Source organism: Enhydra lutris, unplaced genomic scaffold (assembly GCF_002288905.1).
Source record: "Enhydra lutris kenyoni isolate GAN:26980312 unplaced genomic scaffold, ASM228890v2 scaffoldscaffold42, whole genome shotgun sequence".
NCBI lineage: Eukaryota > Metazoa > Chordata > Mammalia > Carnivora > Mustelidae > Enhydra > Enhydra lutris.
This window is the reverse complement of record NW_019154126.1, coordinates 16,498,186-16,511,029: the sequence shown is the minus strand read 5'-3', so window position 1 is coordinate 16,511,029 and position 12,844 is coordinate 16,498,186. Positions and strand designations below refer to the sequence as shown.

The following is a 12,844-nucleotide window of genomic DNA, read 5'->3' as shown; positions in this document are numbered from 1 at the left end:
AGTAGGCCTTTAGAAAATAATATGGTTTAGAGATGTTAGGAGAGCACAGAGATAAGATAAGCTTAAATGTCTTGAATTCAAAATGCATTCCCAAAAGAGTTAGTGGATTCTCCTCTGGGAAATGGAGGGATACACTGGGGAGTCTTTGAGAACCTCCTGGAAGATCAGGAGGTATCTTGATAGGGTAACTTCAGAGGATTTAGTCTTGATTTAGAGATTTAATGAGCTAGGTAATAAGCATTGTCATTAAGAGGTTCATTTAACTAATGGTTATAGGAGATCAAGTAAATGCTACCATAATGACCCCATGGTAAAATGAGAAAACCGTTGAAGAAATTAAGAGCGCAATCCCATTTGCAGTAGCATCAAAAAGAATAAAATACCTAGGAATAAATTTAACCAGGGAGGGAAAAGATCTGAAAGATTGGCTTCTGCACAGCCAATAATTCAAACTTATTTTCATTTTTTAAAGTGTGTTTGTTTGTTTATTATCTCTAAACCCAACATGAGGCTTGAACTTAAAACCCTGAGACCAAGAGTTACATGTTTTTCTGACTGAGCTAGCCAAGGTGCCCTGATTCAAACTTAACGTTAATATGATCTTTCTCCAAATTAGGATAGAATAATATTTTCATGATATTATAAAAATAGTAGTGATTTTGTATAGTCAATCTCTTTGTCAGCTTTAAGGAATTCATTTGAAATTTTTTATTATTACTGTAGTAAGATAAGGCTTTCTTAGTGTTTGGTGTGCTTTTCCTTGAGAAACATCTTGGTTAGTTTTTATTGTCCTCCTTTTGTAGATAGTAATAAAATTGATATTTAAAATTGATATTTATTGTATGATTATTTTTTTTTGCTACTGAACTCTTAGGTTAGTTTTTTATGTTGGTAGAAATACCTGTTTTAAAATGAAAACTGTTTTAGATATAGCAGAACTATTCTGCATTAGTTACTATGTACCATTTTTTTTTCCTGAAATGTCAGACCTTTAAAAAAGTTTCAAAAACAGTACAGAAGACTCCAGTATACCCTTCACCACACTCCCCGATTGTTCATATTTTACCGCATTTGATATCTAATTATCTTTCATCCTCCACTCCCCCTCTACTTTTTCCTTCTTTCCTTCCCACTATATGTATTTTTTTCTGAATTGAGAATAAATTGCTGACGTAACTCCCTTTATCTGTAAATATTTCATTGTATCCATCTTAAGAACAAGGACCTTTCCTTATGCAACCACAGTATAGTTGCCAAAGATAATGAAATTAACATTGACTTGAAAATGAATGAATGGATACATAAGAATCAAATCCTGGTTTGGTTTCCAATTCAGGACCACGTGAGGGATTTAGTGGTCATGTTTCTTCAATCTAACGTAATCTGGAAGATTTCCTCAGTTTATCTTTATTTTTCATTTTTGAAGAGCAGGTTACTATGAGACTGTGCCTCAATTTGGTTTGTGTGGTATTTTTTTAATTTGATAAGAATTTTTCTAACAACATTACAGATTATTAACTGTATAAAACTATCAGTTTTTATATTATCAAGCCAATAAATTCTTTAAATTTTACATCTACCACGTAATTTAGCATAGAGCACAGTAAAGCCAGATGTGATATTTTGACTTTGCTAATAAGAATAATTAACCTTAACATATCAGCATAGATAATGTATATAAACATTCATCTCACACATGGGATAAATTAAAATATATAACTTAAAGAAACTTTGACTGGAGGATCATTCTTCTGTGCAAAAAATAAAGTAAAACCAAGATAACTTATCTATTTAAAAAATCCTCCTCATAACTAAAAACATGAATGGTTGTTCCTATTTGTGATAACTGCATATTATTTAATCTCTTTGTGTTGAATGAATGTAATCTCCCTTCAAATTCTGTAAACCTTTTGTTAGCTTGAGAATATGATGTCCTGTCACCATGGCGTAATGGTTTTGTAAGAACTCTGGTATCCCTTCTGAGTACCAGCCCCTGCCCAGCATTTATAACCATGCTCCTAGCCCTTCTTTCCTATGGATTTTTGAAGAGGAAAAAGAATTAAAGAAGTGGCATGCAATAGGATTTTTATGTTACAAAGCAGTGGTGTATAATGGATGTTACAAAAATCAGTCAAGTATAGAAGAAAAAAATCATCTGCGATTATGTGACTTCAGTGCCACCATTTTGATGCGTATTTTTTATGATTTTCTTCTTTACCTATGCAGCTAATATATATAAATATAAATATATATAAATTATAAATATAATTATATATAATATATAATTATAAATTATATATATAAATTTTATATGTCGTGTGTGTGTGTGTGTGTGTGTGTGTGTGTGTGTGTGTGTATGGTGTACCAGGCACATATCATATAGCTAATAAATGTCATGTCCGAAGCAGAAGGACAGGTTGGTATGTCCCTTCCTCCTAAAACTTTTACTGATACCAAAAGGCAGACATTAAACAATTTATTAAAATAGGATATCAAGGCTTATGATGGGTGACGTATTGGATATTAAGAGAGCTTGCAGGATAAAACCCAATTTCTTAGTAATAAATGTTTTTCTGTCCCACCAAATGGGATACTCTTTTAAGACATTTTAATAGCTGAATAGTATGACATTATCTACCTAATATCATTCACGTAGGTTTTTCTTATTTTTTAGCTGTCATATTAAAGCAGTGAACGTCCTAACATTCATTCTTGATCATGGTGTTTTAGGACATATTACTAAAGTAGTACTATTTTTTTGGGTTAAAAATGTGAGGGCTCTTATTAAGTGTTGTCCAATTGACTCTGATAAGTGTTGTATCATTCTATATTTCACCAGCAGTGCAGGGAAGTACCTATTTCACCATTCTTTCTGCATTCTTGGATAGCATTACTTAAAGTAGTTTTCTTCAGTAGTTTGATAACTTTTGTTGATTGCATGCTTTCGTTGCAAGTAGCTTGTTTTACCTGTTTTTTGGGTTCATTCATCTTTCTTTAATGAATTGCTCATTCATCTCTCTTTCATATTTGTTGTGGGAGTGTTCGTCTTTTTGTTGTTAATTCATCACATTTGTGTAATAATGAAATTAACTCAATGGAAAAGGGAGCGAGAGAGAGTCAGTAAATTAGAGTGGAGCAGGGAGCAGCAAAAACTTTGCCATTATTTCTCTGCTCATACTCACAACAGTTCTGACACCAAATATGTGAATTTTCTAGACCATGTACTTTTTTTATACTGTCTGGAGTTAGTGTAGACCCCTCAGGTTATGGGCTTGGTCCCACAAGACTGCCCCCCACTCAGAGGCCATAAGGAAGTTGTGGGTCCCCAGGCTACTCACAGTTTCTAAGTTGGCCACGAATCAAAGGTTCCTTTGACTATCTCCTTCAGTTTGATAATCTGCTGGAGCAACTCACAGAACCCAGGATCTTGCCAATTTCTTACAAAGGTATTTTATTTTTTTAAATATTTGTTTGAGAGAGAATGAGCAAGTGAGAGAGAGAGAGAGAGAGAGAGAAAGAGAGTACATGAGCAGAGGGAGAGGGAGAGGGAGAAACACACTCCCCACTGAGCAGGGAGTCTGAAGTGGGGCTTGATCCCAGGACCCTGGGATATGACCTGAGCTGAAGGCAGACAGTTAACTAACAGAGCCACCCAGATGCCCCCACAAGGGATATTTTAAAGGGCACAAACAGAAAAACCAGATGAAGAGATATTCAGGGCAAAAATCTGCAAGTTCCCAAGCTCAGGAGCTACTGTCCCTTTGGAGTGGGGGTGTGCCCCCATTCTGGTAAATTGATACTTTATCAGCCTGGAAACTCTCTGAACCTCATATTTTCACAGTCGTTATAGAGGCGTCAACATATAGGCATGATCAGTTATTAAGTCTGTTTTCAGGCCCTCTCCTGAGAATGGGTTTGATCTGAAGTTCTTAACTTCTAATCATGGCTTGCTCTTTCTGGTGGCCACATCCCATCCAGGAGCCACCAAGGAATCCACCCAAATGTCACCTCATTAGAACAAAAGATGCCCCTAACATCCAGAAAATCCCAAGGGATTTAGGAGCTCTGTGTCAGACACTCTTACTAGGAAATACAGGGTTTTTTTTTTTTGTTTTTTTTTGTTTGTTTGTTTTTTTGCCCTGTGTCAGGAACTGGGACAAAAGACCAATATAGCAGGCATTGAAGGCAAATTTTATATATTTACATTTATTTCCTCTTATTTCACAAATGGCAGAATGTTGGTTGAGTCATTTATTTATTTGCAGACCCTGAAATCAGCTATTGGACTCACATCTGTGATTTTAGGGCCTCCTATGACCTGGATACATAACCATACCATGTCTTTCCAGTATTTTGTGCACTCATATTAAAATTGTAGTATATTGAGGCTCAGAGATGATTCTGCTCAATTTTTTTTTCCTCTACTTAAGATAACTTTTTTTCCCTCTCTCATTTGGATCGACCCATTTTCCAGATGAAGCAGGCTCAGAGGGACCTATGGGCCCGCTGTTTCCCGCAGCTGTTGGGACTCCTGTCTGAGGAAAAAGGACAGGCGTCCTGCTGGTGTTGCACACTTGTGGTTACTGTTCTGTCTGCAGATAGAAGTATGCATCTTTCCTGCTGTTGTGAGGATAGTGGGAAAGCAGATAGCTTTCATACTCCCATTCTGCAGGTTTCCTGCTTCTAGAATGCCTAACAAAAATGCTAGGGAGTAGTAGGCACTGTAAAAAATGCCAGGTTGCATCAATGCAAAAAATCACTTGGCGTATCCCTACATGTGTGATACGAGCTTGAATGGCACAGTCATGTACAAATGGCTTGAGAGACAAAGGAAGTACATTTGTTGTGTTTTTGTAGAAAGAATTTGACTCATGGGGCACCTGGGTGGCTCAGTCATGAAGTGTCTGCCTTTGGCTCAGGTCATGATCCCAGGGTTCTGGGATTGAGCCCCACATCGGGCTGCCAACCCAGTAGGAAACCTTTATTCCCTCTCTTACTCCCCCTGCTTGTGTTCCTGCTCTTACTGTTTCTTTCTCTTTCAAATAAATACATAAAATCTTTAAAAAAAAATGTGACTCAGATAGTTGTAAATTACACAATCTGGATGGAAACCCTCAAGGTGATAGAAAATTAGCTTCTCTTTTGTATCAGAGTGAAGAGATCTCCATACTAGAAGACGCTGTAAAAAGTTCTCTATAATGTGGCATTTAAAATGGCTTTTGAAGAGCAAATTTTTAAAAAAGATTTTGCTGCCAGAAAATTAAGTTCTAAAAGCTGGCATTAATTTCAGTCTTATGTCAAGAGCCAAATGGATTAATAATGAAATATCAAAGGAAAGTACAATCTCTCACTTAAATGTTTTTAATGATAATAATGACTTAAGACTTGATAAGAAAGCTGAAAAAGAATATCATTCCCATCCTGCAGTTTTCATAATAAATGAAACTTTCCTGTGGAGAAAATAGTCTCCTTTAAGACAGGTTCAGAGTAGGGCATGTCAGGAAATGATTCCAACTTGATTAAAATTTTTCTTCATATATTCAGTCAGCTCCTTATCTTGATTTTTCAAGTAGAAAAATAAATGAGAATTTTAAGCCTTAGTAAAACATTATGGAAATGTGAAAATCAGTAAACATTAAAAAGCCAAACTGAAGATCTAAATCAGTAAGTGACAATTAAGAACCTTACAGGCTTGCGGCAAACAAATGTGCTCAATGATCAGACCTAAATGTGCCCAGCTAAGAACTATCTTTGCTTTTTATACCTTTTTAAAGGCAACTTTTCCAGGAATATACATACTGATTCTGATTAACAAAGTATGTTTTACCTTTAATGACTTCTGAATTTGAAATAATTCTGAAGGACACTATGGTGTGTTTTGATACTGTTTTGTATTTCAGACATCAAAATTTACTCATACATTGTTTTTTATAACACTTTATATTGAGATAGCTGTATTAATTAATACAGTCATTACTTAGTATTTTTTAGTTGTTTTGAACCATATGAATAAAAGTTTATAGAATATATATATATTAGTATTAGCATAGTAAATATGAGCTGTACCAATATTTTGATATGAATATTTGATCTTATTTCTCTCTCATACATTGCTTTTATTTGAGGTGTAATTATTCTCTGGAAATATTTTCAATATAAACATCTTTATAATGGGCAGGCTTAGGCTTGATTTTGACTTTGACACTGAAGTATATTTGCTTTGTATAGTAACATAGGAATTGCTGTGTATCTTTTCAAGTTGTTCTTATTTTGTATTCTTTATTATATAGTTTTCTTGTCTTTAACATATTAATGATTTTATTTTACTTTGTGAAACATACCTTGTCCTTGAGGTTGTCTTTTGCAAAGATGGCACAAAGAATATCCTACTATAAAACGTTAACAGTGGATATTAGTAAATCAGAAACATCACTTCATGAATCACATTATTAGGGATTTGGAGATTTAAAAAAATATATCTTTTGCAGTACAAAATAATCTTTTATTGATCAATGTTATACTTCCAAAAATTATTTCTTCTCATTGTGCTGTTAAATCCCCAAATTTGTAAAAAACAAAAACAAAAAACAAAAACAAAAAACCACGTCATTATTATGTTAATTTTGATAGTTACTAGAAAAATTTAAACATTTGTTGGGACACAGAGAGGAAAATTGAAGTCTCCCCACATTGCTGCACAATGGCCTCCTTTCATATGTGTGATTGAATATTCTTTAAAAGCACACTTTAAAGGATGCATTATAGTCTCGCCTAATTATACGCCATTAGATGTTTAGCCATTTTTCAGTTATAATTTGATAAGTCCAGCTTGAGTGATTAGGTAGATGCTGGAGAAATATTCTAAAACTGGAGAAAGCAGAGCAGGAACGTGTGGTAGGACTAGATGAGGGGCTGGCTGTGATTTGAAGTTTGTGCCAACTAGCTGTTATGTGGTTGGAAGTACTAACTTCGAAAAAGAAATCTGTCCTTCCCTATTTGGAGATGACCAGGGTAGAGTCCTGGTCGTAGGTGGGACTGCTGAAGAGAAGTCTGGAGGTGGGCTCCGTCTCACCAGTGCCATGTCGTAGTGGCAGAACATGTCCTCTGACCGGGGTTCATCAGGCTCTCCTTTCAGCGTCCCATTCTTCCTCAGTGTGTGAAGGGGGCTGGGCAGGAGCTGGGTGTCTTAGATGTGTTGCATTCTGAAGCAGTCTTCTCATGCGGTGATGACTACAGTTATGAAATCAAACCTTGTGCTCACCACTAATTAATGAAGCTTGGAGAACATCCCCCAGCTGTCTGAGGCATGCGACGGAGTTGAGGAAAGGTGTCCTCTACTGTTCTTTCTGCCTCACGATGTTGAAGAGTAAAGCTCTCTAGTGACTCTCTGAAAATGAAAACCTGTTTCTACTGGCTTTGTATCCTCAGAACTTATTATTAATTGTGAAGAAAATGACATACCATTACTGAGCATTAAACTCTAATGACATCAAAAATTCCTAATGACTAAAAGGTCAAAGGCGTTGTATTTATTTATTTTGATTCCTGCTGCAACTGTTTTTCTCCTGTGGTTTAGGATATATAAACAGACCAAAAAAAAAAAAAAAGAAAACACCAAGACTGTCTTCAGTCTTCAGCTGTATTTTTCCCTACATTTCTCAGAATCTGGTTTGAGTTTGTTTCAATATTGAAACAAGTGCCACATAAAAATATTAACAGCTGGTTCCAGGAGTCATCTGGAGGGGGTGCAGATGCACTATTATCGTGGATCTTGTCACGGAACTTTGGTGGAAATACTGTGCCTGTTAGGATTAAACACTGCTCATTAGCAGTCTTTAAAAATAGCTGTGAGAAAGGAACATTGGAATATAACATGCCGTGCAATTTTGTTTCCTATTAGAAAGCAGAAGATGAGGATATTGTGCTCACACCTGACGGCACCAGGGAATTTCTGACATTTGAAGTTCCACTTAACGATTCAGGATCAGCCGGTCTTGGTGTCAGTGTCAAAGGTAACCGGTCAAAAGAGAACCATGCGGATTTGGGAATCTTCGTCAAGTCCATTATTAATGGAGGAGCGGCATCTAAAGTAAGCAAATGTTAACTCTACTCAGCTTATGCCCATTAACAAAAATATTTCGTTACTACCCTATTCCTGTCTTGGGAACATATACTGTGTGTGTGTGAGTGTGTGTGTGTGTGTGTGTGTGTAGAGGGGTACATGCCTGTGAATTAAACTGGCAAAAGACCAGATGAACAGAACACGTTTACAAATTTTATTGACATTAATATTTAAAATTTTCCATGTACAGGGGCTCTACAGAAAAGAAAGAAAAGCTAAAGAAAACTCAGAAGCTTAGATACCGTTTTAGCAAAGGGCAGTAAGTTGTGGAGCAGTAACTAGAGAAAAAAGCAAAAAGGACGTTTGGGCTTCTCGGGAGGTCAGGTGTGGGATGGTAAATAGATGGCAAAAGCTGGTGGTAGATAAGGTTTCTTGTGTACGGTCTGTTTCGTCGCTGACTTATCTCAGTGCCATCCCTGTGTCTGGTGGTGAGGGTGGTTCTCTTCCCGGTTAGGGACAGGCGAGGGGCCATCTTTGTGAGAAGAACTCTCTCTTCAGCCAGCCGTGGTGGGGAGCAGAGAACTCCTCCTGCATCTGCCGGATCTCGGTTGCCTTCAGCTCCAAAGAGACCTTGTGCCAGGGTGGCGTGCTTACCCTGTAACGCCTTTTGTTTTTCCTCATAATACCCCATCCGTGATCAAGCGAATGGAAATCTCCGTGATTTCTCATTTCGGGATGGAATCCATAGCTTCAAGTCCCCATTTTTTTGGTCTCGTATTTTTACAAACCTTAGTCCTTGCAGTTGAAAGAAGATAATCCATGCAGACTTAGCTCAGGTTCTGGGCACAGAGCTGCCCTACGGGAAGGCTCATCTTTCCGCTCTCCCCTGCCTGTGGGTCACTTAGCCTGTTGGCCAGTGGAGAGCAAGTTTCCTGCCTGTTTGTCAAGGGGGCACTTCTCTGCAATTGTGTCACAGCCTTGAGCTTGTTCTTGTCTTGGGTTGTAAATAACCTCTGTGGGTGTCTCTGGAAGCAAGAAAGTAATCACTTTGTGTCCTTTAAATTAGTATGCTATTTTGGTAAACAGATTATGATAATGACTTGATTTACAAATGTATAAATGATTGAAATAGACACAGGCTGCGGTGGCTGTTTAGACATTATTGTGCTCCTGTTCAATTGGGCATAATCCCTTAGGATTAAAGCCTTCTTTCTTTCCCCTTGTTTTTATTTTATTTTATTTTATTTTTAACTAAAGAGAAAGAAGCTCCTTTCATAACAGACTATTTAATAGCACTTATTTTTACCTGTTTTCTTCCCAGGATGGAAGGCTTCGGGTGAATGATCAACTGATAGCAGTGAACGGGGAATCCCTGTTGGGCAAGACAAACCAAGATGCCATGGAAACCCTCAGAAGGTCTATGTCCACCGAAGGGAACAAGCGAGGAATGATCCAGCTCATTGTGGCGAGGCGAATAAGCAAGTGCAATGAGGTAAAGTGTAGGAAATAAAAAGAAGACAGTATCATTTGAAATTGTAATAAGACTAAGTTTTTGTCCTAATGGACAAAGAATGGCAGGTCCTGGCATTTCCTTCCAAATATTATAAAATTATCTTTGCTCTTTTTATTGTCTGACTGTGGACTGCGATTTGTTCTTTTAGTTCTATGATCAAAGAATTCCTAAGTGCGCATGAGTATTTTTATGGCCAACTCAGCAGATAACACTGGAAATCTTAGAAGCACCTTTAGCTGTGTTCTCTCCTTGCGAACAGGAACACACTTCTCTTCTGTTCAGTAGTGTTGTACCTGGGAGAGAGAAACAGTGAAACAATGGCTTGTTCATTTGTTTCTCTAAAATGGGATGCCTCTTTCAAAGTCCCTGACAGGGAAGAGTCTGTTTCTCTTGTGACATTGTCAAAAGTTCAAGTCTCCCCTTTTGTGCCCTATGTCCCCTTTCTCCTTCACTGTGGGGTGGGGTATTTTCCTCTCGATGGCGTGCTTCGTGAGAGAGAACTATTGCATGAGGCCGTGGTGGGTTCTAAATATTTGCAGCAGTGCATCATTAGCAGAGAGTTGGAAGAGTAGCCTCTCCTGAAGGTTGTGATCATCTCTTTTCCCAAGTTTTAAAAAGCAGTAAGTGAAAACATACTTTCTGGCACAGTGGGGTATTTGAAAATTTAAAAGGAATTCTATATTGATTTGATAATGTTAGAACTTAAAAAAAGTTCATCGATCTATTATAAATTATGTGCCATCTATACGAAATAGGTGGGAGCTGAGAATTTAGAGAGCAAAGCTTGTTAAAAATGTAGAGTTTGTTTTTGTTTTTAATCAAAGCTCAACTCCCCACATTTTCAAATCAACTACAAGGAAATGACTAGGAAATCATACAAACTGAAAATTATATCTAAATCGTTTAAGTGTTTTTCTTAATTTAAAAATCTATGTTATATATATAAAGTGAGCTGTTCAGATTGTGTTCATCACTCATGCCATCCTGTAGGGCATTCATGTTTTGCAATGGAAGTTGGGTGGTCAGTCTACACGTGACCAATTTGGGAAAGGTTATTGATTATTGACTTATTCTTTATTATTTTTGTTTTTCAAATGGAGAACTTATTAACAATAATTAATGCATTAATTTCCATAGCAATACGAGAACAGTGTAACCTTAACTAAAAATCTCAGAATGGAGAACACTCGGACATAAAGAATTCATTTTCATAAGATAAATATAAATGCTGATACCCTCAGAGTAGGCTACTGGAATGGTTTTCTTGAATAGTAGTGTTTTTATTCATTGCCAAAAATTATTAACTCACCTTTCTAATATAAGTCCGGTAAAGTGCTAGTTGAAAAATTCTCCAAAGTTCACAAGTACATTGTTCTTTAGCAGGTCTTTCTCTAAAACTGAATAATATCACATTTGCAGGATGGTATTTGTTTGGCACATGTTTATTGAGCATCTACTATATTCAAGAAATGTGTTGGATCCTTGGGATATGGCAGTGAATAAAAACAGATGGGGCTCCTTCTCTTGCAGAACTTATATTCTACTGGAGAATATGTCATATTCTCAGTCTCTTTAAAAATAAAATTAGTAAACGCCTTCTCAAAGTTTTCTTTCACAGAAGAGCATGGGATGTTCTGGGAGCACTTAAAACATTAAGAAATGTACGCTAAAGACCAGCATCCTGAATCTAGACATGCTTTCCTGTGATTTGGATGAGTCCCTATTACTCCCTAAACAGTAGCAAAGCAAACCTGTACCGGCCTGAAAATGTTTTGATAAAAGCACTGATTATATTCCCTATTGTCCTGTAAAACACATGAAATTGGAATCCCACTGAAATATCTCTGTGTCTCATTTACTTCTTCATATGAATTTATGTGAATGAAATGATTTAAGTAAGGGAACAGCTGCAATAGACAGTAATAGACTTTAATATTCAATATTCCTTGTGGTATCATTTTCTTACGTTGCTGGTTATTACTGTTTCTTAGGAGAATATAAGCTTATAAAACAATTATATAAAAAAAAATCGTATCACGAGTGCTATGCTTTCTTTGTAATACTACTTAGAAGCCTTTTGTACTGACAGGGTTTAACTAAAGAATTATATGAAGACAGAAGAGCTCAGTCAGCTTCCCATAAGGCATAAGACATGATTTTGCTGCTGTTGTACTTACATATTACCTTTGGAAAAGCAGCTCCCTGAATTACGAGAGAGTTTGTGTAAATTATGTTACAGTAAATATTGATACAAGCGTACGGTGTCTTGTCATGAATGAACCTCAAGCCAAAATAATGTGCTTGGGTTCCCTCCTTCTGGGTCTATTAGTCAGCCAGGGTCCGGCCTTTGACAGTATCACAAAACTATATTTTACTAACTCATCTTTAAATCAGGGGTTTGCATATGTAATTTCAAGCCAGAGGAGATGAGAATTTGCAGAAGGAAAATGGTTTGTACTTTGTCACAACTCTACGTGCCCTTTTCTTTTATGTAGGAAGTGCTGTATATTATCTTAATTTTTTTTCCCAAAAATTATTTGTCAACTCTCCACAGTAGCTATCGTCACCTTATCCAGCATTTCACTCTACAGCACATTTGAGACATTCTCTGGAAGATGTTTCTCAGTGTCTTTTGCTTGGCCTTTTAGGAATCTTGGAAGCCAGCCATCTTGAATCTCTTCTTACCTGCTCTCCTCATTTTTCTCCTATTTCACTTTGGCTCTTCTCTCTCCTTTGAGGTTCCCTTATTTCTGCCTGCTCTGTTACTGTGAGTGTGCCTCAGCGCTCTCCCTGGACTGGGGCCTCTACCCTGCGCATGCTCCTTGGGAGGTCTTCAGGTACCCCCGATGTTAGGACCAGTCCCACAAACCCGTTTCCAGCCTAAAATTCTGTTCTGGTTCCAGATACTCCCTGATTTGTCACAAGGTGCCTAAGACTTTATTTATGCTTTTCCTTCAAAACCAGTTTCTCCCTGAGTTCTTCATCCACCCTGGTCTTCCCTGCACCCCACAAACCCCCACTGCCACTGTGTGGTTTAGAAGCTGGAGATGTGAGTTCACTCTTGACATCTCAGATGCCTTCCCTAGTTCGGTAGCTTCTGCCTCCAGAACCTCTCTCTCCTTGAGCCACTTTTCGCCAGCCCCTCTGCTGTGGCGCCACCTCAGACTCCCTTGTCCCACAGGACTCGTTGCTGCGGTCCGTCCTCCACACTGCAGGAAGGCAGGTTTTTCCTCAGAACACGTTGCTCATGTCATTCCTGGCTGAAATCC

At 37.4% G+C, this 12,844-nt stretch overlaps 1 protein-coding gene across 13 annotated transcripts in view; it reads left to right on the top strand.

Moving 5' to 3' along the window:
* The window catches only part of LOC111155563 (par-3 family cell polarity regulator), a 687,032-nt gene that overhangs the window by 430,490 nt on the left and 243,698 nt on the right, over nucleotides 1–12,844 (top strand). For all 13 annotated transcript variants that reach the window (XM_022515794.1, XM_022515792.1, XM_022515789.1 and 10 more), the window contains 2 exons: nucleotides 7,901–8,089; nucleotides 9,384–9,554. In XM_022515794.1, coding sequence (XP_022371502.1) covers nucleotides 7,901–8,089; nucleotides 9,384–9,554 — 360 coding nt within the window. The remainder of the gene's footprint in view (nucleotides 1–7,900; nucleotides 8,090–9,383; nucleotides 9,555–12,844) is intronic.